Source organism: Meriones unguiculatus, chromosome 19 (genome assembly GCF_030254825.1).
Source record: "Meriones unguiculatus strain TT.TT164.6M chromosome 19, Bangor_MerUng_6.1, whole genome shotgun sequence".
NCBI classification, from domain to species: Eukaryota; Metazoa; Chordata; class Mammalia; order Rodentia; family Muridae; genus Meriones; species Meriones unguiculatus.
The window spans coordinates 14,434,973-14,462,459 of NC_083366.1; the positions used below are offsets into that span (position 1 = coordinate 14,434,973).

General features: G+C 42.0%; 1 protein-coding gene and 1 long non-coding RNA gene across 6 annotated transcripts in view; one reads left to right on the top strand and one right to left on the bottom strand.

The window, feature by feature from the left end:
- Positions 1 to 363: 363 nt before the first annotated feature.
- Positions 364 to 22,510, bottom strand: LOC132649179 (uncharacterized). Of its 5 annotated transcripts, XR_009587617.1 has the most exons (9): positions 22,387 to 22,510; positions 21,936 to 22,121; positions 21,615 to 21,731; positions 17,128 to 17,319; positions 7,181 to 7,262; positions 5,492 to 5,698; positions 4,498 to 4,844; positions 4,362 to 4,417; positions 364 to 1,974 (listed from the first exon to the last, which is right to left on the bottom strand). It is a non-coding gene; the product is annotated as an uncharacterized LOC132649179 (long non-coding RNA). The 5 variants fall into 5 exon arrangements; XR_009587619.1 differs by lacking the exon at positions 4,498 to 4,844; XR_009587616.1 differs by having other exon boundaries at positions 4,498 to 5,698.
- Positions 22,178 to 27,487, top strand: part of Frmd4a (FERM domain containing 4A) — a 577,932-nt gene continuing 572,622 nt past the window's right edge. The window contains exons 1-2 of the mRNA XM_060372407.1: positions 22,178 to 22,544; positions 22,959 to 23,079. Coding sequence (XP_060228390.1) covers positions 23,035 to 23,079 — 45 coding nt within the window. The 5' untranslated portion in view covers positions 22,178 to 22,544; positions 22,959 to 23,034. The remainder of the gene's footprint in view (positions 22,545 to 22,958; positions 23,080 to 27,487) is intronic.

Genomic DNA, 27,487 nt, shown 5'->3' on the forward strand with positions numbered 1-27,487 from the left:
CATAGTTCTACTAATAATTAGAACAAATACAGACAGATAAACAGATAGAGAGTAAATACAGATGACCCTCAAAGAGCACAGTTTTATTTGGAGAAATACTTGCTTTGTAAATTTTGAGACAACCTGAAACTTAATAAATGAATCATATAGCCTGGACATATAGAAAAAATAAAGAAAAGGGTATATCATCTATATCTATATATGTATGTATATATATATTTGTATGTATATACATACAAATATGTATGTATATATTTGTTATATTTGTGTAGATATTTTATATATAACAATCTATTTGTTCTTAACATAAAAGAATACATAAACTGTGGACAAATTTTATGGTTTTCACAGGAGGCGCTCAACTGAAACATCCTGGGAAATGTAACCTTTGCTACATCCTTTTTTGAATGCACATTCAAGAGACCATAAATGCAGAAAAGCTATAGGCATCAGCTAACTTTATATCCTTCAAAAATGTGTATTCATTGAATAAAGTAATGAAGAAAAATCCCAGGTTTTTGGAAAACATAAAGACATGTACTTATTTATTCATGAAACAAACAAAACAAAATTTCAACAAGTTGCAAAAGTTCCTATTTTCCTTACTTTCTTTTTTCTTTTAATTGTTATTTTATTGTTTCACAATTTATTCATTATATATCCCAATTGAAGCCCCCTCCCTCCCTCTTCACCATCCTCTTCCCCTAGTCCACTGAAAGGAGGGTTCTCCACTATTGCCATCTGCCCACAGCTTGTTAAGTCTCATCAGGACTGCCTGGATCCTCTTCCTCTGCGGCCTGGCAAAGTTGCATCACCAGGAGCGAGTGATCAAAGAACAGTCAACTGAGTTCATGATAGAGGCAGCCCCTGATCCTCTCACTCAGAGATCCACATGGAGACTGAACTGTCAATCGCCCATGGTATATAGTATTGTAAATGTCAACTATAAATACTGACGCCACAAAATCAAAATATCATTTGCCGTTTTACAGGTTTCTTATTGTCTTTGAATAAAAACTGCAAACATGGTAAAAATACAAAAACTCATATAAACTTTATTAAACTTTATATACAAACAACATACACGGCACCAATAGCAGTTGGGAAAAATACAAGTAAGTGTAAAGACAGAGAATTAAATGGTAACCTCAGTGCACGCTGGAGTGTCTTAATGACTTCCTATCTAGTGAGTTCCCGTTCTTTTGGTGAACTCAAGAGTTGCCAGTCGCCATAAAGTCCAGGATGACATTAACTATCTCCTTGTGATCAGATTATCTTTCCAGTAAGTCACTCTCATAGGAAACAGTGATCTCACTTCTCGCAGTCCCCAAGTCTATTGTATGTCCACCATATTTAATGCATATAACATAATAATTGCTTGGCTGTTAATATTACTGGAAGGCTTTGCTTGACAGCAGTCTGTCAGCAGTTCAGTTTTTGGGTGAGTCAAAGCTGTGTGTGGAGTGTACCAGTGTCTCTCATTATGTGTGCCCATGCAAGAGGAGGCGAGGGGTCAGTGTCAGGTGGTTCTCCATGTTATAATTAATTCATTCTTGGAAGTTTTTTAAGACAGGGTCTTACATAGCCTTGGCTGGCCTGAAACTTGCTAGGTGCATCAGGCTGGCTTTGAACTCACAGAGATTCACCAGCCTCTGCCTCTTGAGTGCTGGTGCAAAAGTATGTACCACTGGCCTGGCCCTTCCACATAATTTTTTTTTTTAATCTAATCAAGGGTTGTCAGTTGGCTAGGCAAGCTGGACTGCAAGCCTTTGGGATCCTCCTGACTAGGCCTCCCCAGAACTGCTGTCCATGGGTCCTGGAGATCTTCATGGGTCAGATCTTCATGCTAGCTTGGCTGAACCTTCTCTCTAGCCCCTACATGTGAAATTTTGTCCATATAGGTATCACATCCTTAGCCTGCTGCTCTGCAAAGTCATTCACGAACCAGTTGCATAAATAAACAGTCACATGTCACTGAAAGATGGGAAGATGTCTTTAAAATGCGTTATTAGGCAAATTCATGGCTCTGAACATATCTCAAGTATGCTTACACAAGCCTACATACACTAGGTAGCACATGTGTGTGTTACAATCTATTGCTTCCGGACCCATGAAGAACCAAATGGAATAAGCTAAGTCAAATGCTGGAGAGAATGTTGCAACTAGGAGACTCAGTAAACATGAACTGTATGAAGCTGCAGCTGGAAAACACAGCATGGCTTTAGAAAATGCTCCACTAAAGAAAAAAAAGAAATTATAGAGCATGTCCTAGATTAAAAATAAGACCCACGTTTGTTAAGCAGAGATTTTGTTTTTAATCGAACATTGTAACACAATACAATATGAATTTGATCCATACTAAAGGATGATATACATTCTTTCTAGAAGAGAAGACATCCTTGCATACACAATGCAAACACAGTTCATAACCAGAAACATACCCATGTTTTCCCATTATCAAATGTTATGGAATAAACTGTAATTAATAAAAATAAAAATAAAATATTATAATAAAAAATTTAAATGTTATATACGTGTTCTACTATGTGACTGACAGTGCAGTAGTTTTGTTTTTGCTTCAGTCTATTAAACTGTAGGTAATGACCCCAGAGACAATCACATAATTTGAGGTGGGGGTTGTGAAAAATTTGGCAACAGTAAACGGACACATTAAACCTGTTAGAAGAAAAAGTGGGGAAGAGCCTTGAACTCATTGGCACAGGAGACAACTTCCTGAACAGAACGCCAACAGCACAGGCTCTAAGATTAACAATCAATAAATGGGACCTCATGAAACGGAAAAGCTTCTGTAAAGCAAAGGACACTGTCATCAGAACAAAGTGACAGCCTACAGACTGGGAAAGGATCTTCACCAACTCTCTAGCAGACAAAGGGCTAATATCCAGAATATATAAAGAACTTAAGAAGTTAAACAGCAACAAATAAAGTAACCCAATTAAAAATGGGGTACAGAGCTAAACTGAGAAGTTTAAATAAAGGAACATCAAATAGCAGAGAAACACTTAAAGAAATGCTCAACATCCTTAGTCATCAGGGAAACATCAAAACGACCCTGAAATTTCACCTTACACCCATCAGAATGGCCAAGATCAAAAGCTCAAGGGACAACACATGCTGGAGAGGTTGTGGAGAAAGGGGAACCCTCCTCCACTGCTGATAGGAATGTAAATTTGTACAACCACTTTGGAAATCAATCTGGCACTTTCTCAGACAATTAGGAATAGCGCTACCTCAAGATCCAGCTATACCACTCCTAGGCATATATCCAAAAGATGCTCAAGTACACAACACAGACATTTGCTCAACCATGTTTGTAGCAGCTTTATTTGTAATAGCCAGAACCTGGAAACAACCCAGATGTCCCTCAGTTGAGGAATGGATACAGAAATTGTGGTACATTTACACAATGGAATGGTTTCTGAATATACAATAGCCAAAGCCTAATTCAACTTTAGTGTGTGGCAGCTCTGATGTATTTCTGCCACACCTCACATTGTGTTGGACTCCACTGCAGTCTTGGTTCTGAACATATAATGTGTGTGCTTTGTGTGGCTCATGCTTCCACATCACACACTGACAGCGAACGCTGCCTGACATGCCTCTGATTAGAGGACGCTGTGTTTGCACTGTACATACAAGGGTTTCTGCCTTTCTAGAAAGATAATGTATATCATCCTTTAGCACGGATCAAGTTCATATCTCTCTCTTGTATTGTATTAGAATGTTTGATTAAAACAAAATCTCTGTGTGAGTTGCTCACTTCAGTTTTATAATAGCGGTAAATTTTGGCTTGGGATTAAGACAGAATTTCTACACATTTCTGAAATGGCCCAAAGTTTCTGCCATTTTGCACTATGTGTTTATACAAAGTAGAATTCTTAGCACTGACATGTAAAATCAAAATATCAGTTAACTCTGAAAAGCGTCGACGATGTTCTATGTGCAGCAGTATCAAATATTCAGCCCAATATTTAATTCTTCATATGGCAATAAAGAAGCAAATAATCTCATTACTATGCATATTTGCTTTTGTTGTTAATAAGTGATAATATTGTATTAGATAAAAATTTTTGGAACAATATTGTTATGATACAGTTATTATAATATTGTTATTATTATCAGTAAATATTTGATTTGTGTTCATATATACCTATTTTCCTAGGGTTGTGTAAAAATTTCTTGAGAAAAAGGTGATCCTGAGTGGGAAAGTTTTGGTTTTTTATTAATGTATTCATTTATTCACTTACATGCTGATCATAGCCCCCTCCCTCTTCTCCTCCCAGTTCCACTCTCCCTCCCTTACCCCACCCTTTCCCACACCACCAACCCACCTTACTTACATCAAATCACATCAGGACTGAGTATGTCCTCTTCCCCTGTGTCCTGGCCAGCAGCCCTGTCAGGAGGAAGAGATCAAAAAGCGAGCAACGAAGTCTATGTCAGAGACAGCCCCACTCCCCTTACTAGGATACTCACATGAAGCATGAGCTGGTCATTGGCTGCATCTGTGTAGGGAGCCTAGGTTCAGTCCATGCATGGTCCTTGGTTGGTGCTTCAGTCTCTGAGTTAATATGACGTGGAGAGGATAGGAGCTCCACAAGGACCAAATATATCTGAGCACAGGGGTCTTTCATGAGACTAATACTCCACCAAGGACTATGTATGGATATAACCTAGAGGTTGGCTTTTTATCAGTGCCACCACTAACACATGTGATATGACGGCGGCAAGGTCACTGGATGACAGGAATTTTTCAGCTCCACATTATCTGCTTTAACACCAGGGGGTCAGCACTGGATGACTGAATTGTTATGCAGGACATGCTTGTGGGTGCAAGGGGGCAGTAGGTAGGGGGTGAGGCAGGCAAAGAGAAAGAAAAGAGAAAAGAGAGATTTATTATGGTAATTGTCCCAATTGATTACAGAGGTCGTGAAACCCCACATCTGCTGCTGGCAGGCTAGGGAACCAGAAAAGCCAGCCCAAGCCCCAAGGCCTGGGTGCTAGGAGCACAGATTTTCCGAGAGAAGATGGACAGTCCAGCTCCAACTGAGGAAGCGTTGCCCACCCACACTGATAAGGGACTTCTTTCCTCTGTCCACTGATTGAAATCTTTCTGGATATACTGACCCAGAATGCTCAGAAACAAAGTTAACAGGATAGCTGTGTGTTGGAGGCAGCCTGCCATTTGAGGTGGCAGTTCTCCCAGCCATTGTGAGCGTGGCTGCCTTAAGGTGCAGGGCTCCGTCTCCCCAGCAGAACCTCCTACTCTCTGGGTGACTTCATCTGGAGAGTGTCTTTAGACTAACCACGTCTGCTAGGCGGCCTTTGACGCAGCTCCCCGCCAGCTCTCCCCTCCCTGTGCCTATAGGATAATTAGGTACTGTGTTTCCGTTCATATGATAACAGTATGCTGTGTAATGCAAATCAAGCATCCTTGAAATGCCTATTTCAACCAATTATGTACACCTACCATTGGAGGCCCCACTTACTTCCCAAGGGGCCTTTGTTCTCTGGATTCAAAGTGGAACTAGCTCCCTGCAGTGGTTCCCAGGGTGTGTGATTCCTGTACAAGGTTCACAGGCCATTCCAGGTATGCTTCTCATCTTGTGCTCCTCTTGACTTCATGGGATGGTGGGAGACAGCCCCAGGCAGGAGGAGAATGACACCTGAGCATCAACTAGACCAATCAAGTCATCACATGAAACAGGTTAGTCGTGCTTCTGTTTGGAAAATCACACTCTGAAGATGTTCTCTTGACATTTTAGAGCTGGGCTTCTCCGATGAGCTTTTGACTCAGGGTTCAAAAGTGGGGAGTTAGCAGGTAGCTTAGAGGCCAGAAGTGGGGCTGTTAGCAGGTAGCTCAACATGGCAGCAGTTTTTCCTGGTGCTGCTTCTTATGAACATGCTCAGTCCTGAGCCTCATCCCAGGTCCTCAGAACACTTTATATAAGTGAATTTGCTTGTGGCTATAGAAATGAGATGGTCGAGAATAACTTCTGAGCCTGATATCTAATCCTGACGTACATTCATATTAACTGTTTTTCTCACTGATGTGATGAAAAATACCTGACAGAAGCAGCTGAGGGGAAGAAAGATTCATTTGGGCTCATGGTTTCAGAGTCAAACCATAATACCTCTTAAAATGTGTTACCCTGGTTAGATAAGGCCTGTGAGCCTAATTCTCTCCCCACATCGCACTCCACCCTTTCTCCTCACTCTCCATTGGTTAGATAAGGCCTTTGAGCCTAATTCTCTCCCCACATCCCACTCCATCCTTTCTCCTCACTCTCCATTGCCGTAAGTTCCCTTTCTTCCCCCAAGCAGTTTCCATTTACTTTTGTATTGTATATAGCTATACGGTTATATGCATCTGTGTAAAATCCAAGACCCACAAGCAGGAGAAACATGCAGCATTTGTCTCTCAGAGACTGGTCCAATTTGTTTCATACAGTTATCTCCAGTAGTACCCACTTTTTCCTGCAAACAAACTAACTTCGCTATTTATGGCTGCAAAACTCTATTGTGTATAATACTACATTTTCTCCATCTATTCTAGTTTTACTTCATGCACATTTCTAGGAAGTGCTTGTTCCTCACATTCTTACGAGGGTACAGTTAGGGATACATTCTGAAAGACACAGCTGTGGAGAGCCGCCATTAAGGAATTCATTGTCACTTATAGCAAATCTCAGCCATAATCTCAAATTCCCTTTGCCCTGGCTTTTTATTGACTTTTCTGTCTTGAAACTATCACAGGGTGATGAGCAAAATGCTGGCTTTGCATTTGGAGCTCTGTGTGTTTAGCCTGTTTCTCTAACAAGGCCCAACCCCATTAGCTCCTGTGCAGGGTGATAGAATTCTCATGAGTTGTCAATTTAGGAAGTCTTACTTCTGTCCAATGCTTGTATTCTCGTTGTGAGCCTAGCACCATTGTTATTACACCTCCTGGGACCCCCCCCCCCCCTTTTGCTAGGGTGTCTTTGGCTTGATAGCTCCATACTTTTTTATAGAGATATACCTTGTTATTAGTAAACAAATCACATTAAAAAATCAATATTTATAAAGAGAAAAGCCTATGATCTAGGCTTTGAAAATGTCAGTTGCAAATGGGATTTATCCTACCAGTTTTTGAGTAGAACCTGTGCTGTACTCTACTTACAGTTTCGTATATCAGTTAAAGCCAACGTTGTTCTCTTGCCTGGTTGAACTTGCTGTCTTGTTTGCTGAGATTTTCATTAGTCCTATAAAAGGAAGCAACAAAGAATATCAAAAATGCCACATGGATGTATTAATCTAAAGTTTAGTTTGAAATCTTCATAAAATAGAGGTAAAAATGTACCTAGACCCATATCATTTTTTATTTATAAAATCCCCAATTCAGATGAGCACATTGACGTTTAGAACCTTCTCATTGTCAGTTACAAAACCAAGTTCTAACAGTAATAAAAATGTTGGCCTAGATCCAGCGTTGTCAACAATTCCGTTTTTAAATAAAGCTCATGTCTTAGAGTAGTACTAGATTTGGAAACAAACAGGAAGCCTTGTACAAAGAGCTCCTGTAGACACTGCACACGGTCCCTTATGAGAACCCTGCATCTAACGGAAGATTGTCACCAGCTGTGAGCAGTGAGCCGATGCGAATATACAGACACTGATGTGGAATTTTATCCGAAGTCCACTCTTTATTCAGATGTCCTGTTCTCCCCTCACTTTCCTTCTCCATTTTGGGGTCTATTCAGGCGATTGTATTGCATTCACTTGTCGTGGCTCCCCAGTATACTCTTGGCTTTGGTAGCTTCTCAGACATTTGGACCTGCTGACCTTGGCATCTTTAAAGAAATTCTTCTCATTTACTGTGTAGACTGTCCCTTGTTTGGAATTTTTCTTCTGCTTGCTTCATGCTTAGACTAGAGTTCCGGGTTTTAGAGAGGAGGGACACAGAAGTGAAGGGCTGCTCCCATCATAGCATAGCCACATACCAACTACCCACACACCTCGTTACAGCTGACTAGGACCTGGATTGCCTGTGTGAGGCCATGGTCCATCAGGCATAGCATTTTTTAGTATTAAAACATATATTTCCATCACATATTTAAGTGATGATAAGCTCATGTATGTGGTATTGTCAGAAGCATAGATTTTGGTTGCAGACTCAGGAATATTTGGTCAGAGAAGCTTTCCCTCGCACTAGGTCACAGTTAATGTTCAAACTGCGGAGTATAAGTAATAGTACCACGAAGGGTACTATAGATGGGCCATCTCTACCAACTTCCCCCCATGGCCCATGGCTAAGAAAATGCTGAGGACAAGCAGGCAGAAAGAATGGAAGGGTAGGCAGGTGGGGGAGGAGAGCCACGAATTGCTGACTTCCAGCTGCTGCACACGTCAACTCACACTTGGCTGTTTCCTACACGACATCAAGCCAGTCCAGATTCCAGCACGAATGGGAGAGGGGTCCCCTTGGTAGATGAGTTACTACCACTATTGAATTCTGGGAACGGAAAGCTCACCCTCCTTGTGGATAGAGCCCACGGAGCTTGCTTGTGACGCAGTGGATGGTCACATATCCATGCGTATATGGGGAGCACTAACTGGATTCCGGGGTTGGGGGTGCCTTACAAAAACATAAAGATAAAGAGAGAACATCCAGCTAGGAGGGAGATGGGAGGGGTCATTAGGGAGAGTTGAAGGGGAGTAGATAGAGATGGATATGATGACTATATACTGTATAAATGCATGGGACTTCCAAAGAACAAAAACATGTTTTAAAAAGAAACAGATTCTAATTAATTATGGCCTGAGCATTAATTTTAAGGGAAAAAATGATGGCATTGACATAAAATGTTCTAGAGCTGGCTAAAATTGCCCGAGTATTTCAATTTCTGACTATATTTAAATTTTTAATTCTAAAAAATATTAAATATTAAAAACTGCAACAAAGTTGTCTCTGAGTTTTAGGAATCTTATACTCTAATGAACCTCATAGTCTCTCTACTGAAAGACCAAGGCTAATCTATTCACCAAAATATCGAAATACTATTCCTTTTTGGACCCCTAGATAGATGTTAGCATGAAAACCTACATGGTGGCTTTGCTTTCTTTCTTGCCAGGGTCCCTATTATTTGTAGGAAATAATAGGTATGGGAAAATTGCCAAATGTTGATAAAACAGGTGGTCAAGAAGATTAAAGAAAAAAAAATAAATAAAAAAAGAAGATTAAAGAAATTCAAACTTGGGGGCTATGTAATAGTGATATGAATTCATATCTGCAGAAAAGTAGCTGTTGATAGTTGGGGCTTCCATGAACAAATCCAGATGTTAAAGAATGGCTTGCATATAGATAAGTGTATATTCACAGGGGTCAATTTGAAATATGCTAATGAATCATTTTCTTCTCAGCATGCTTATTTTTCATGCAAGCTAAATCACTGAAACATCTTCTTCACTCTCTGATGCACCAGCAATTTGTTTATACACAGGAGAAGTCAATGAGCACAAAGGAACAATCTATCTACTAATATTTAAAGAGATATGGCTGGTGATTAACATTATTTAATCAGTCCAGGGAGAGATTATACAGGGAAATATGTCAACCCTCCAAAGGATGATATAATATCTGACATTACATCTGTTTGATTAAGTAGTTAATACAAGTCATCACTTAACAACATCTGCAAGAATTAGGAATAAAAATATTCCCCCTCAATATGAAAATAAATCCACTATACTGGATTGGAAGAAACTTATCAGTTTAAATATTTAAGAATGATTTTCTTTCAGTGTGACACTAAACATAGGTGCAAGTTCTCATTCAATACAATTATTTCCTGAACACCAATGCCCAATGGTCTACTACTAAGAATATAATAGTCGGAAGAGCAGGAAGAAGGTCTTCTTTGAAGCCTATGTTCTGGAAGTATGGGTGAGTGTGCGTGTGTGTGTGTGTGTGTGTGTGTGTGTGTGTGTGTGCATGCATGCACATGAGTGTGTGAGTGTACGCATGTGTGCCAAGTTGTATGTGTGTGAAGATAGAGAGATGAGAAATAAATACATAGATGGAATTGCAGGTTGCATATTGTTTAATAAAATGGACAGAGGATTGGGAGGCACAGGGAAGGAGGATGGGAGTTTACACGAGGACATCTAGGAAGGTCTCTGGGGAGCTGACTCTTGAGCATCGTGAGGAGGAAGTGATGGAATGAGTCACACGGACACCTGGAAAACAGTTTTCCCAAGAAGGAAAACAGAGCGCAAAGAGCGTATCTTCTGTTCAGGGAATACCCAGGGGATCCGGCAGGCAGCCACAGGTGAGTGGGGGAGGACAGGAGGAGACTGGCTTCCCTGGTGGAGCTGGTAGACGACACAGCACTTTGCAAGGACTGTAAAGATTTCTCGGGGGTTCCAGCACAAGAGCAAGTATGAGATCTGACCTCAGTTCTGAAAGGTCTCCCTAGTGACCTGGACTGTGGTTAGGAGGCTATCACAGCAATCCCTGTGAGAGCGGATGGTAGCAGAGAGCAGATAATAACACTCTGGGGGCGTTGTGAAGGGTTGAACTCTGGATCGGCATCAAGGGCAGGATACGACTTTATTTGTGGTACCAGGCATGTTAACAAGGAAAGTTAGTCAACTTTTCATTATACAATAGGATACCTGAGACAGGCGACTAAAGGAAGAAAGATTCATTTGAGCCTGTGTAGTGACAGGGGTCAGTCTGTTCAGCTGGATCAAGCACTTTGTGCCCATGCCAACGCAGAACGTCCTGGCAGGGAAGGTGAGGTGAGCCAAAGCTGATCACCTCTTGATGCCCAGGGAGAAGAGAAGGAGGAGACAGGAAGAAGAGAGAAGAGAGGAAAAGAGGAAGATGAGAGAAAGAAAAGGGTTGGGGAACAAGATATAACCCACACAGGCACACTCCCAGGGCCTCCCTTCAGCTAGTTTCAGTAAGTTTCCATCACCCTCCCAATGGCCCATCAGCTTATGAACCCATGGGCTAGCCTGTCCACGAAGTCTGACCCAGTCAACTTCCTCATAGCGCAGTCTTTGGACACAGATGCATTGTGGGCCAAAACTTAACAAGGAGAGTCTTTGGGCTACATTTCAGATCTAAGCGGTAATGGGGGGAAGGGCTTTCACGTAAGTGTTTTATAGATATTTCTGTTGTTGTACATGTGTGATAATGTACAGGAAATAAATGAGCCTTTATAAGGATCGCTGTTGGGAAACTAGGATTATAGACTAGAAGAGCTAAAGCGCGGAGCCCAAAGCTACCAAAGAGAATCAAGCAGGGAAGGAAACTGATGGCCAAGTGATACAACACAAAATCAGTCTGATACTTGGCTACATTTATGAGGCAGCTAAAAATGTAGTAAAACACTTCCAGTTTACAATAGCCATGAAGTTGAATTACATGTTAATTAAACTCGTGCGAAGGCATATAATACATATCAAAAAATCTCACATTTTTTACGTGGGGGGAAAATAACCTTGGATATATAGAGAAATACATCTTGCTCTAGGACAGGAAGATAAAATGAGAAAAGCCATTGTTTGTGGTTCAATCGGTAGTTTTAATATCACTTCAGTTAAAATACCTACGATGGCATTGGCATTATAAATTTCGAAATATTTAATTCTGTGCTTGGAAAGATAGATAAAAATGTTAGAAGGCTAGTGAAAATATTGATAATTATCCCTTGAAATAGAGTGTATTTATAACAACAATAATTGAACCAGTGTAACATTTCATTAGGAGAAAAATTGACCATTGAAATAAATGGGCAGTGAATCACTTAAGTATATAAGAATATATATATTGAAAACAACACAATTATAAAGAACATAATTATCTTCTTCATGCTGCTGGAAATAATGTTATTTTGTTATTATAAAAGGAAAATTTACCTGAATGAGCTGTAATAAAAATTAAATTAAAAATTAAATAATAAACACAGAGGTAGTACAGTTCTTTAACTGAATAAGGAGCTGGCTGACATTGCAGGAGTCATAAAGAAAGGGTGGACTGAGATGCTGTGCTGGATGACTTTGACTGTCCACCCGACAGGATTCAGAATCACCCAAGAGACACACCTCTGGGCACTCCTATGAGAATCCAGAGAGGTTTAACTGAAGAAGAAAAACCCATTCTAACTGTGGGTGGCGTCATCTCCCAGGCTGGGCTCCTGGGGCTGAATATTAAAAGAAAAAAAGTGAGCTGAGCACAGCATCCGTCTCTCTCTGCCTCCTGATTGCAGATGCTCCGTAACCAGCTTTCTCACACTCCTAGTGGCCCTGATGGGCCACTCACACCCCATCACATCACTTCTGCCATGGTGGACCATACCCCTTCATACAGATTCTTTTTCTGTTACATATTTTGTCACAGGAATGAGTAAAGGAACTAAGGCAGATTTTTCAAAGACACTTTTGAAGTATCTGTGCAGTTCCAATAAAGATAATATATATTATACAATTAATTACTTAGTTTTAAGTAACTGCAGGAGGTCCTACTATCATATCTATAACCTTACTAAGTGTTGGTTGGGGTCTCTGGTAGGTTTCAAATCTATTAATTATAGTGGGAAGAGATTTATTGCAAAAATAGCATGAAGAACCGATAAAAGCTCTAAAGTTACCAAGTTCCCAACAGACAAATATACATGCACACATATATACCTAGCATCATCTATAAAAAATGTATGGAAATTAAATAGATTTCTGCAGTAAATAGCATACCTGAGAATAAGCCCCAACCCCTGAGAAGTTGATCTATCTTTCAAAAAGGTATAGAAGAAACGACACTACGTGCAATTTAATCCTTCATATGAAAATGTTTTAGATACAATTAGAACATCTTAGCTTCATTTGGTGAGACTGGAAGGGGAAGGGAGGGAAAGAAGACAGGAAAAGAGACAAGCCTCCCAGACACACTCCCAGAGATCTCCTTTCAGCTAGGTCCCACCTCCTGAGTTTCCATCATCTCCTAACAGCCCATCAGCTTATGAACTCATGGACTAGCCCATTGATACAGTCAGATCCGGTCACTTACCCAAAGCCCAAACTCTGAACCTGATTAAAATTCACATTTTAACATAAAAATATGTCAGAAGAAAATGTATGCAGCCTATAAAAAGATATATTATTTACAAGTACCTGAAATAGAAAACAATGACTATAAAACAACATAAATATTCAGCCACAGGAGAATTCTCAATTAGCACGTAGTTTACACATGAGTGAGAACCATGTTTGTTTCCTATAAATCTGAGTGAGAAAATTGTAACATTTATTACATAAGGTCTGTAAGGAAAGATAGCAGAAAAAAATTTCATCATGATCCAGATATGGAAAAATACTACCTAGAGCTAAAGATGGAAAATGTCATTTTAAAAATCAGTTGGTTTGAGTGGAGGAATCAGAATGCAATTGGTATAAAGTTTCTAAAGGCAACATTAAAAAGATTAATGTGGGGCCTGGGAAGATGGCTCAGTTGGTAAAATGCCTGCCAGGCAAGCATGAGGGCCTCTCTGGAGGAGGCTTGGGGTGTGAGCTCTGGCCTGGCTATAGCAAGACAGGACCAGGCTCCAGCCAGGACCTCTGAGTAGCAGAGTGTCCAGGGAGACCTATCCAAACTCAGGCTTATGCAGGACAGCTGGGTCTTCCATGGCCAGCTTCTCTTGGGCCTCCATGGCTCCACGCTACATCTTGTTGGCTGCTTCTGCTTTCCCACTGGAGCTCTGCATTCCTGCCAGGAAGCACTTCACACCGTAAAGTTGGCGGCAGGGTTTGGGCCTTCATTCTGGGCTGTGGTTACCATTCTGAAATGTCCCCCATCACCCCATCTTTTGAGAGCACACGCAGAGGCCTCTACCAAGCTCCAGCCTTTGAAGGAAGGTCCTCCCATTCCTCCCCCTCCCCCACCAGATGAAAACATCTTACTTGATTGCCCTCCAAATCTGCTTCCTTGCCTATCATGGGGATAGACACTCCTGCTCCCTAGGAAATAATAATCCTTCCATTTGGAATTTCTTTCTCTTGGCTTCATTAAGGACTTAAGGACCTTAAAAAAAATCACTTTACCAGCTTCTGGTGATTCACCTTAAATGTTTCCGGGAACTTATCTACCCCCAACAGCCAGGGCAGTGATGGTACCTCCTCTCGTCACTACAGATCCCTAAGTGAAGATTTCTCTCATATTCACCCAATCCACTACCTCTAAAAAGAAAGCCTCAAAATGTTATTATTTTTGTTATTGATTATGCATTTTCCAAGTTTAGAGATGAAATGCAAAATTATTGATTTTTTATATGTATATATGTGGTTTGCATGTGTCTGTATACATGTCTTTTGCATATGTGTGTGTGTGTGTGAGAGAGAGAGAGAGAGAGAGAGAGAGAGAGAATGGAGGCCAGAAGGTTAATACCAGTTGCCTTCTTCAGTTACCTTCCACTTTATTTACTGAGAAAGGATCTCTATATTAAATCCAGAGCTCGACAATTTGGTTAGTGTAGCTAGCCAGCTTGCTCCAAGGATGCCTTGTCTCCAGCTTCTGAAAGCTAGGACTGTCGGAAGCTGCCAATCTATCTGAAATTTAAATGGGTTCTGCGGATCCAAACTCTAGTCCACGCTTATAGAGCAAGTACTTTCTTTGCAGAGCCATCTCCTCTCCTCCAGCCTGTCCCCTTGTATTCTCAGCCGTAAGCTTTATGGGGTTTAATGACCAGGACTGTAATACACATTGAGCTAAATTTCTATGTTCCAAGGTATAGCTACAACTCCAGGACTTTGTTTATGAATATCTTGCTTTTCTAGAACCAGTTGTTAGATTATTTTTTTCTCCAGGGCATTGTGTTGGCATCTTTGTTAAAATGACCTGTTCCATTTGTGTGGGTCTCTGTCTGAACCCAGTCCAGGCCTGTTAGGCTATTTGTCTATCTACATCTGTAATAAATCTTGAAATTAAATATTCTCCAATCTTTCTTTTCCAGTTGTTTTGACGATTCTATGTCCCTTTCAGTTCCATGTGAACTTAGAATCTATCTGCCAATGTTTTCAAACAGCCAGTGTAGAGGCTGATAAAATTCTACCAATTCTAGAGATCAATTTGGTGACTATTGACCTCTGATTCATGATCATTCCAGTCCTTATTTTTATTGGTAAAGATTTTTTTTTATCAGAGTTCAGAATCCTTTCTCTTCAACAATTTCTCTAGGAATTAATATAAAATCAGACCTACTTCCTAGAACTCACCACTGATGCCATGGAGACAGGAGGTTGTTTTTTTTTTTGTTTTGTTTTGTTTTTAACTCCTTTGCTCTTGGTTAACTCCACTTGTCTGTATTTTGTTTTCATTCTTGACATACATTTTGTAGGGCACAGACTTCCACATTGATAGCTTTCATTTGTTTTGTTTTGTGAAGACTATTCCTCAGTGTTCTTACACACCTCGTTTTCACAAGGAATCTATAGAACTCTGCTGTCATCCCCATCTATTTTCCCTGTGATATTTTTGTGTTTCTGTGGCCACAATCACTGATGATGAGGACTTTTATTATAATGTACCTTAGTGCAGTTTCTTCATGCTTATTTTGCTTAGATTTTGTTGAGCATGCATATAATTCGGAGAAAAGTTTAGGCCTTGTTTAATCTATATCTTCTGTGTCTTCAGGTATAGAAATTACATATTGATTAGAGTTTTAAATTGTCTCACAACTCACTAATTCTAATTGTGTTTAGTCTTTATTTTTTTTTTTTTCTGTTAGGGATGAAGAGATTTATCAGTGGTCTCCTCGTCTCCTCTTCCAGAGGACTCAGCTTCAGTTCCCAGCAGCCACACCTGGCAGCTCACAACCGCTTGTAACTCCAGATCTGTTGAACTCTTCTGGCTCCATAAACACCTGCACACATGTGGCACACATTCATATAAATATACACATACACATGAATAAAAAAAATGTGCATGCTTCTGGTGGTGGTGGCACATGCCTTTAATCCCAGCACTCAGGAGGCAGATCTCTGAGTTCAAGACCAGCATGGTTCTACAGCTCCAGGACAGACAGGGCTATATAGAAACACCGTGTCAAAAAGAAAGAAAGAAAGAAAGAAAGAAAGAAAGAAAGAAAGAAAGAGGACAAAAAAGAAAAAGTATGTATCTCTGAAGTGAAGTAGAGCTTTAATGTGATTTTCTGTCCATCTCTGTGTTAGCAGTGGGTGATCTTGGTTATTTTTCTATTTAGGGGATCAAGTACTTCTTTCCATGAATAGTGGTTTTAAATAAATGTGAGACATTATAAATTTTACCTTGTTCACTTCTGGGCAGTTTTTGTGTTTTTACAGCTATTCTTTTGAGATTGTTTAAATATGTAGCTCGTTGTGTGGAGATGGGTTAGTCCTTAGAGATCTTACTTCTGAGAGGTGTTAGGCAGATTCAGGTTAGCGATCAATCTATAGCTAATTACTCCTCACTTTTGCAGCAAGTGCCTTCTGAGGATTCTGCTAATGTTTCATGATTTATGAGTTTTTCCAGCCTGGCTTCTATGAGCACACACTGTCCAGGCCCACGTGTGAGCACTAGCCATGGTCTTTCTGGGACTTTCACGTCGCTGTTTTGTTCCAGTTTTAGAAAAAAATAAAAAACAAACCTGCCACACATTACCTATAAAGTAGAAAAGAGTTATCCTTTGCTAGAGCCTTAGCTACCTCATGCTCTTATTGGGCATGGTATGATGGTGATGGTCCCATCACAGTGGAAACATGGGTGTGGACAAATGGTCTCATCCTGAGCTGCAGCAGAGAAAGAACAGGGCTCACAGTCCCCTTCAGGAGCGCATCTCGAATTACCTGTGGATCTCCATGTAGTCCCCACCTTAAGATATCTTTAAAATTATTTTATTAGTGTGTGCGTTCTCTGTGAGCATGCATAGAAATCAGTTCTCCCCTTCCATCACGCAGGTCCTGGGGCTTGACTTTTGGTCCTTAGACTTGACAGTAGATGCGTTTAATCTGCTAAGCCAACTCCCAGACCCCAGGCCTTACCTTTACTTCTCTTAATCCTGCTACCCTGCTACATACAGATCCTGGGAGTGGGGATGAGGGGGTGGTACTGACCTAGCAGTGAATAATGGTTTCTTCACATGTATGTAGGGATTAGTTCTCAGCTGAACACTTGATGAGTGATGATCCGAAGGTTTCCAAAAGGAGCATCTTCATACCTTCTTCCTCTTCAGTGTCCTGTGTTCTGAACTCTGTCCAACTTGGTTAACCTCTCTTCTGTGGGCTCAGAACAGTTCTAATTCAATTCTGTGGCAATTATAAAATGCATCTCATTTGCTTCTTATTTCTTATGGGTCACCATTTTGTCTTGTATTTATTATCTTGGAAAAACTATGTGTTTTGTACAGTTTTTGTCTGTTTCTTATGGGAGAATTAATCTGTCCTGTTACATTTGTCTCAACCAGATGCAGACGCTTCTTTCTATCTAACTTAATATAGTACACATACGGCAAATAAAAGATGCATCATTTGGTAATCAAATAAATATTTTAGAAATCTTACTTATTTCTAAATAGCCTTATAATTGCTATTATCTGTTATTAGATAAAAATAATTGCACAATGTACCAAATTTATGACTTCAGATTATAAATCGAGTATGACTTGTTGTGGTCTGTGCCTTTCCTAAAAAGCATTTCAGATGGCTTTTGACACCAAAGCCTAAAAGTAAGGGTTACATAGAGAATGGACTAAAAATGATTTAAGGAAGTAATAGTGGTAGCTGCTATAATATTTCCAGTCATTAAAAGTAAAATTAGATCTGGGCATTCTGGCCATGCAATGTGCCAAGTTTGTTTAGGTTCTCTATTTTCATTACCAAAATGAATAGGAGCTTGGTGGGTTATCAACAGCCATTGAACGTCTACTGTGTGTAGTCCAAAGAAAGGTCTGAGGGCTACCGGCAAGATGGTTCGGTGAGTAAAGGACTTGCTGAAAAATCCTGTCAATCACTCTAATTCCTGGAAGCCATGCAAAGGCAGAAAGATCACTGACTCCATCAAGGGGTCCTCTGACCTCTACAATGCACACCATAGCATGTATACCCCCTCACACACGTACATACATATACACATGTGCACACACAGACACACACACACATACACACTAAATTTCTTTTAAATAAAATAAATAATGCTTGAGTTTTACACCCAGTTCGTGAGTGGAAGACAGACTTCACCATGTAGGTTTCTGGAACTGAGGTCATCTTGTTAGGATTGGCAGCAAGCGCCTTCACCTGCTGAGCTTTCTAATTGGCCTAATGGCTAATGGCTAATTTTTGTAATGGTTTGTGATGATGTGACATAGACCTACCCTTTATTTGCAGATTTTTCATTCTTTAATTTTGGATGTATGTGTTTATGTGTACATATGTTTTTGTGTATGTGATTTGTGTGCTTGTGTGTGCTTATTTCTGTATGTGTGTATTTGTGTATGCTTGTGTGTATGTATTTCTGTGTGTGAATGTTTGTGTGTGTGCTTGTGTATGTGTGTACTTCTCTGTGTATGTTTGTGTGTGTAAAGATGGGTGTGGAAGTCAGAGAGCAACTTCTTAGTCAGTTCCTGCCTTTGACCCTTTGAGCCAGGGTCCCTTTTGTTTTCTGCCCTTGCTCTGCCTAGTTCAGGTTAACTGACCCTGGACCTCCAGGGCAATTCTCCTGTCCCAACCGCCTTAAGAGTGCTGGGATAGCAGCTGCACGCCACCATATCTGGCTGTTTACGAGGATTTCAGGGCTCTAACCTGCTTGTGCGGATAGTCCTTCCAGCTGCTGCGCCATCTCTTCAGCCCTGCACCATGTATATGATGTTCTTTGATTATACTTGCCCACCTCTCCTCTTTTCCATCTCAAATAATCTCTTATTTTTTTGTATTTATTTTTATTTTTATTAATTACAGTTTATTCACTTTGTATCCCACCTGTAGCTTTCTCCCCCCGCCCCTCCCGATCCCACTCTCCTTCTCCCTTCTCCACACATGCCTCTTCCCAAGTCCACTGAGAGGGGAGGTCTTCTTCTCCTTCCTTCTGATCCTAGGATATCAGATCTCATCAGGAGTGGCTGCATTGTCTTCCTTTGTGGCCTGGTAAGGCTGCTCCCCGCTCAGGAGGAGGTGATCAAAGAGCAGGCCAATCAGTTCATGTTAGAGACAGTCCCTGTTCCCATTACTATGGAGCCCACTAGTTTTGCCATGGGCTACATCTGTGTAGGGGTTCTAGGTTATCTCCATGCATGGTCCTTGGTTGGAGTATCAGTCTCAGAAAAGACCCCTGTGCTCAGATTTTTTGGTTCTGTTGGTCTCCTTCTGGAGCTCCTGTCCTCTCCAGGTCTTATTATCTCCCCCTTCTTTCATAAGATTTTCTGCACTCTGCCCAAAGTTTGGCTATAAGTCTCAGTATCTGCTCTGATATCCTGCAGGGTAGAGCCTTTCAGAGGTCCTCTGGGGTAGGCTTCTGTCCTGTTCCCTGTTTTCTCCCTCTTCTGATGTCCATCCTCTTTGCCTTTTTGAATGGGGATTGAGCATCTTAGCCAGAAATTCCCAACTTCATATGGAATAACAAGAATCCCAGAATTGCTAAAACAATCCTCAACAATAAAAGATCTTCTGGAGGTATCTCCATCCCTGATCTCAAGCTGTACTATAGATCAACAGTAATAAAAACTTTGACCTCCCCACCACCCAAGGGAGGAGCAGTCCTGCTAGGCCACAGAGGAGGACTTTGCAGCCAGTCCTGAAGATACCTGATAAAACAGGGTCAGATGAAAGGGGAGGAGGTCCTCCCCAAGCAGTGGACTTGGAAAGGGGCAGGGAGGAGATAAGGGTGGGACTGGGAGGGAATGAGGGAGAGGGATAAAAACAAAACAAAACAAAAAAACCCTGCATGGTACTGGCATAGAAACCGACTGGTGGATCAATGGAATCAAATAGAAGACCCTGAAATAAACCCACACACCTATAGACACCTATAGACACAAAGATGTCTCCCTTCTATTTTCAAGTCTTTTTTTTTTAAATCTAGATTCCACATATGAGAAAAACCATTATGCTTGCCTTTTGGAGTACATCTTCTTTCACTTAGCATGATGTGTATTGTTGCATTAAATGAAATCAAGAGAATTCCATTCTTCCTTAATCCTAAAAACCACTCCAGTATATATGACACCATAGGGTCTTCATATACCCACCTGTTGGTCACAACTTTTTTGATAAATGTCAATTTAATGTGAATTAATTCTTCATTCCCAAAGCTGTTCCACAGTCATTTAGACTTTATGTCCTTACCTCCACTAATTCAGGGTTGCTCTTGCCCATCCTCTGATGGCTCCTCCACTCTCTTACTTTTTTCACCAACTCCCCACATCCTACACTTTTCTAGAGTGATTTCCTTACTCCTGATTTTTTATACTTGATATTTGACACCTTCATCATTTCTCAACTTACTATTGGTCATATGTACTGCTAGTGATGCTTGCTGTCTGGAGCAGTGAGAATAAACTAAGACAAAGGGTCCCTAGTTCTGACATTGGGTTATTCTGCTAGCCAGAGGGAGTCTCCTGTGTCATCACTACCAAAAGGACCCCCTAATAGTGTTGTCCAGATCTTACATCTGTAAGCAATTCCCGTGCACACCTTCCCTCCTCTGAGACAGAAAATTCTCTGAAGGCAGAAGGGCAGAGCAGGCACTGTGCAAGTTTGAGCTGAACATTGAGAAGGCTACGGGCAAGGAGGGGCCAGAGTGAGGGTTCCCCGGTCAGTAACTAGATGTGCTGCCTGAGTCATTATTTCTTGATGACCAATACTACGTTTTTTGTATTATGGCACCCTCTGGCATGTCCAGAGTGTCCTCACAGTTCTGGGCACAGTCATGCACCTTTGCTTTGAATCTTCAGGTCTTTGGTGGCAGGAAATGATTCTCTCAGGGACGCCAGAGGTCAATGGTATTTAAATTTAGTCAAGTAACATGGAATAAAGGTTCAAGGTCATTAGGGCACCGTAGAAGAAATTTGAGGAACATCCTTTCATTGATTCAAAGAACATGGTTTAGCAGCTACTCTGTGTGTCCTTCTGGTGGCCATATTAATAGTTTAGAGCAGTGGTTCTCAACCCTCCTAATGCTGGGACGCTTGAATACAGCTCCTCAGACTGTGGTGACTCCCAGCCATAAAATCTTTACGATGCTACTTCGTAAATATTTGCTGCTGTTATAAATCATAATGCAAATGTTTGATGAGGACCTGAGTTGGGTCCCCAGATCCTGTGTATACAGGTCTGGGCACGGTGGCACATACTTGTGGCTCCCATGTTGGGGTGGTAAGGCTAGCCAGGTCATGGGGCTCTCTGCTATCTAGTCTAGCTGAAACAAAACCAAGGTGGCTAGAGCCTGAGCAATGACATCTGAGGTCACCCTCTGCCTTCCACACTCACATGCACACACACGCACATGTATTTGTGAACACACACACACACAGACACACACACACACACACACACACACACACGGCCGTGCACGTATAAAGCATATAAGTACAGCAGTAGCACTCACTCACAGAAACGTGTGAAAGCTGTTTATTCTTTCCTTCCAACACTAGTCCCGTACACACTGCCAGCTCCCTTGTTCCTGCATTTCACACCATCCAGTTAATTTTCAGGCATTTTAGGGGTGGCTACAGTAGGTGAGTAAAAGCAGAGATCAGAAAAAGACATTAAAAACTGCTGCCAGAAGTATCAGCAATTGACACTTTTAATTGATTTTAATAAGCTCTTAAGAAGCCATACATTTCCCTGTGCTCCTGTAAGATGCCTTGGTTTGTCTCATTTGGCGAACTTTAGAGACACTGAATATAGGACAGACATGCTATAGAACAAACCTGGGCGGGCAGCCTCCTGCTTTTCTTTTTCCACTGACATCTTCAAGGGAAAGTATCCCAACGATATGATTTTTCAAGGTTAATTTGCCTTTCTGTGTTAAGCGGTATCCTTTCCTACAGATTAGCCTCCTCTGCCCTCCCTCTTCTGCACCGGGGAGGGTCCTTCAAAATTCCTAACAGGCAGCCCTGTGGAGAGATGGGAGGGAAGAGAGGGAGGGAGGAAGGGAGAGAGAGAGAGAGAAAGAGAGAGAGAGAGAGAGGGAGAGAGAGAGAGAGGTAGAGGGTGTCTGGCTGCGTACATGTGGTACAGGCAGGGGGATCAGAACGCTCACAGAACAGGCATCAGCGTATTCCCATGTTCTTCCCAAGTATCAGCCCTGCGGGGGAGCTGTGCCTGCAGTCCTACTTGGAGAGGAAAAGTAGGTTTGGGGGAAGACAGAAGGGGCCAAACCTTAAGTGAATCAGTCCTCACTTATCGTGAAGGCATCTGCTGATCTCCAGTGACCGCCCGGTGCCTCCTGGTCAGGCTCTTCCTGCCAGATACTTGCTTTAGCAGAAGAGACACACCTTTCTGCAGCAGGGAAACGCAACTGACCAGATTGCCAGCCGGTAGGTTGTGACATTCAGCATGTTTATGCAGCAGAATTTGCTGAGAGATGCAAGGGAGGGGTGGGGGAGGGTGTTGGTCGAGCTGGCTGATTTCTCTGCAGTGGGGAATGTTTTATTTTAATTGTCAGTTCAAAGCAGGAATTGTCGCCTAAGCTGAGGTAGCAGCTAGAATCGCTGCGTTCCAGACTCCCACGTTGCGTTTGTGTTCGATGCGGTTTCTGCACGCAGCTTAGAGAAGCCAGGGAGAGCTCACCTTTAAATAAGCTGCAGCTTGCTATGCTATTCCTAAGCACGGTTCCCAGCCCATCTTCCTAACAGCCCCCTGCCCTCCTCCCCACCCCGTGGGAAATGTGGCCTAGCTTCACCTTGAGCCCTTGGCTCCCTAAGTCTGAATGTCCGGCTGCTTTGCCCTAGGTGCCTGTGGATGCCCTGGGCCCAAGCAGACTGATTCAGCAAAAGCGTCTGTGCATGGGAGTCTCAGTCAGGGACCATGGCAGTGCAGCTGGTGCCGGACTCCGCTCTCAGCCTGCTGATGGTGAGTGTGCTGGGGAGAAGGTGGGGCCCAGCAGTACCCCCCCCCCCAGCCTTCCCCTGACTCAGGGGCTGCTGCTAACTGCTGAGCTGCTGCCATGGCTGCAGACATGTGAAGCATGGCTCTGCTTCCTCCAGCAGGCTCCTGTGAAAGGATTTCTTGGGTCAGAGGATTAGCGTGACTAAGCACTCTCAGGGAAAAGAAGCAGTAGATTTGCCATTTTAGAGACTTGTTGCTGAATGCTATTTTGAGAGACGTGCTTACAAACAGGTGCTATGGATGTCTCCGAATAGATCTCAAGACGCCTCCCCTTCGTGCTCAGCACCCTTCCCTCAGAGCCTTTTGAAACTAAATTCAGAGACTTGTGTTTGTTTGATTATTTTCCATGCCAGCTGTGGGATTTATAAAAAGACTATTTTAAATTGTTTTTTGTCTCCAGACCAAATGAATAAGGTTACCTTCTCAGGTTCTTTTAGAGAAGCAGGGAGGTTCAGGGTGGCCCTTGTGACAGTTCAGCTGCTGAGTTAGCGGGCACTTATCTCCTACCTACAGTTGGCAGGGAGACATTGGCATTTACATGTGTATGAACTGCTGACCTACTTTAGACCCCAATGATTTTTATGATGTCAAGAAAGCTGTTGCTCTCAGTGCTTTGAAGCAAGCAAGGACAGCAGCCGCACCTTGCAACCCAATTGGCTTTCAGCTTGACCCTGGGTTCAGTTTGCTCTGCTGTCTTGGTGCCCCTTCCCTCCTCCTCTGCTGCTCAGTTCACAGGCCTTGGCAATGCTGCCTCCGGAAGAAGGCTTCCTCAGCTTGGCGTGGGAACGTACCTACCATTTACTCAGGAGACTGAGCAGAGCCTAAGTGCTTCAGCTCTGTGTATTGATCTGTGTTTTCTAACTGAGATGGGAAAGTGCAGCTTGGTGAGGGTTGATGAGTTTATTAAGGAGACGTGGAGGCGTGGCTAGAGAGAGCTTGCCTCCTAGAGAGCCACATGCCTCCTTGTGCTCTGTTAGCCAAATAAATAAAGAAAAGTAAAAGTAAAAATGGCATTTGGGCCACAGAGTCACTTGAATTCCCAGAAACTGCATGGGTCTCTTTGAGTTCTGGTCTACCAGAAGGAGGAATTAGAACAATTGCAAAGGCATTGTCATAGCTACTACTCATTAAATGGCTTCCCCACTTACTAATGCCAATGTGTGATATTGCTCCATATTTCATTGTCTACTATGGGTCAGATAAGCATGTGGTCAAATTTCTGAGTATCTATTATGGTTGCTAGCACTTACTCATATGTGATGAGTAAGATGCTCTGAAGAAGGCTAGAATCACAGAACGTACATAAAAAACCACAACCACCTGTACTCGTGTGCATGCATATACACATGTGTTGTCTAATATTGCTTAGTAGATATAAAGCCTGCAGTGTGTTCACAGGGAGAAAAAGTGTGTTAGGCCTGTCTCTCTGCCTCTGCACTGAACGCTCTTTGCTACTTAGATTTGTGTTTGCTTTACGACGACCCCAAGGGTAAGTCCTTGGTACCCAAGCAAAACAAAGCTTTGAATGCCACCCTATGGGGCTGTTCCTGCCATGCGCAACCACTCGGCCCCGCCATTAATATTGTCTTGGCTATCTTTTCATTTCAGAGTTTATCTCCCACTTGCCTAAGATCTCTGCCTAACATTCACCTCCTGCCTGGATTAGAAGATTGTGATCTTTTCTCTCTGGGAAGCTAGGAAAATAGCTCCTGACACAGCGACGGACCGTTAGATTAGAGCCCCCAGGAGCACTGCATGTAATCCAAGTCACTGCACATTTTCTGGTTCATGTTCGGTTCAGGGAAAATTTCCCCTATGGACTTTGGTGCTTTATGCCATTTTATAGGCTAAATTCCAGAGTGATTGATTCCTTGATGTATTTTGATATAACTCTCAAAAATTTATAAGCAAGTGAGAGAGAAAAGAAATGGAAAGAAGAGGCCATTTAGTGGAGCTACCTTAGCTGTGAGTTCAGGAAGGAAGCTATATCCATTATCATGTATTCACTCTTTAATCAGCCAATCAGCTCTCAGTATGTATTAAGCATCTGCTCTCTGGGGAGATTAGCTTGGTATAATAGCACAAGCCATAGCTCATGACAGGACAGTTTCAGGGGAGGTCAGTACTGTGAGGGCTGAGTATAGTTGTGGTTTACTGCTATCTGCTGTGAAATCCTTGGGCTGCAGGAGTTACAGTCAGTTGAAATGTTTATTTGGTTCTGGAAGCACCAGGGTCTGGAGCATTAAACAGCCCTGCATTCTGTTTCTACCTTGCCACTTACTGGTAATACTGAGGATGTCACTTCCTCTCTGTGTCCTGGTTATGTCATTTGCTAACAGAGAGGGTCTAATCTCTTGAGGCCCTTTCACTCTGATGGGCAAAATTTAAGGTCTGTAACTAGGCTTTCTAGGATGGAGTTCCTCAAGAGCCAGCTTGAGTAGTTATTCAGTGTTGCCACTTTTTTTTTTCTCCAACCAAGCACACAAAGAGCATTGCTTTTTAAAAAGGTGGGATTTGCTTCTACCCATATGGCTTTTCTGCCAGAGAAAGTATGTTTCAGACAATTAGCTGGTTGTTCACACTCTCCTGTCAAGAGCTCAACCCCACAGAAGACTGCTTTATTCCCCTGGACAAAACCCACTGACCTCAGGACAGTACCTAAGGTGCCATTTCCAGTTGGATGTAAGTCTTTTGGGAGGGGTCGGGTATTGTGTGCTTGCCCTATGGGAGGGCTGCACTGATGATTTCAGCAGAGGGTGGCAAGATGCCTGTAAAAGTTGGAGCAACTCAAATGACCACAGAAGGGTAGAGTCCTAGAGCAGACGGGCCCTGTCGAGAGGACATCCTCACGTGCATCAGAGGCTCACTTACCCGTCAGTGCAGAAGTCCCAGGAATCGAAAGAAGGCACTGCTTTGCTCCCCACGCTGCTACATCTGACTAATGATAGAGCTATTGGCTATTTGCCATTTGTTGAGGTCACATGAATTCAGGAAAACTGCAAGGGCTGGAGCATGCCGGCATCCAGGGATGTGGTATTGATTGATTGTTGATCAATTAATTGATTAATGAATATTGATGTGGGGTGTTGCTATGTAGCCCAGTCTGTCCTGAAGCACCTGCTCCTCTTGCCTCTTTCTGCTTCTTGAGGGTCAGGTTTACAAGAATGGCACCACAGCTGCCTTGGTGATCATTCACTTTGTTCATCCAGAATGTAGATGTGTGGCTGAGAGGGTACCAGGTAGTGATATGCCATTGTGTTTCTTAGATCATGAAGACTCATATCTTTGGGAGAGGAAGATTAAAGCATTTTTTAAACTTTTGTTACAGTTACTTGTGCGTGTGTGTGCGTGTGTGTGTGTGTGTGTGTGTCTATATGCATGAGGAAATCAAAGGATAAAATTTAAGAGTCAGTTCTGTCTTTCTACCATGTGGGTCCTGGGGAACAAACTCAGGTCATGAGGCTTGGCGGCGAGTGCGTTTACCCTGAACCATCTTGACAGTTGTCTGGGAGCCCTACACCACCTTTTAGACTAAGTAGCTAGGCAATAAATAATGAGAACTACGCTTTTCTATAAACAAAATGCTTTTGCATATGTTACCTAATTTCTTCCAAGACTTTTATTTTGAGACAAAAAACACATGGTAATCAAACATTGAGAACCTGTCAATGTTCACACACCAGAAGTCTCAAAATCAAGGCTCTTTGCTATAAAATTTAAGCAAAGAATTTGACCCCCATGACCTCCTAACACTCTAGATGAGTGCCTCTTTGGCCTAGACTCTGCTATTGTTTACTTACAGGGTTTCCTATTACAAAGTCTTGACCTCTTGTTTAACATAGTATCATTCTCTGTGTTAATATACAAGACTGAAACGATGGTACAAGTTGCTTCAAGATACCTGTGTTAAAAGTAACAGGAAGAACAACACATATATCCATGAGAGACTCGTGTTGCCAATGTTCCATCCCTTGGGCTGTATTTTGATGAATTTGCTAAGGTCGCCTTTAACAGTAGAAAGATTTAATATGTAAAAAACTCAAATTCACAAGTCAGAGAAACTAGTAAGTGATTCTTTTCAATGAATGGTGGAAGCAAAGAAGACCAGTTGGTTTCAGATGTCTGGCCTTCTTTTGGCATACACAGGTTCCTTCAAATTCTTTTTTCTTTTCATTTAGGCATCTTCCTTTTTAACTATTAGTTGCTGAGTTCATATTCCTTATAAGAAACATGGGAGCCAGTCTCTGTCTTTAACAAACTTATGACTGGGTTGAACAAGACAGGGTAGTTGTCTGGGAGCAAGAAGGCAACTTCTCTAAGTGATAAATGTATAAGAAAGCTTGGGAGAATCATGATCATGTGACAACTAGAT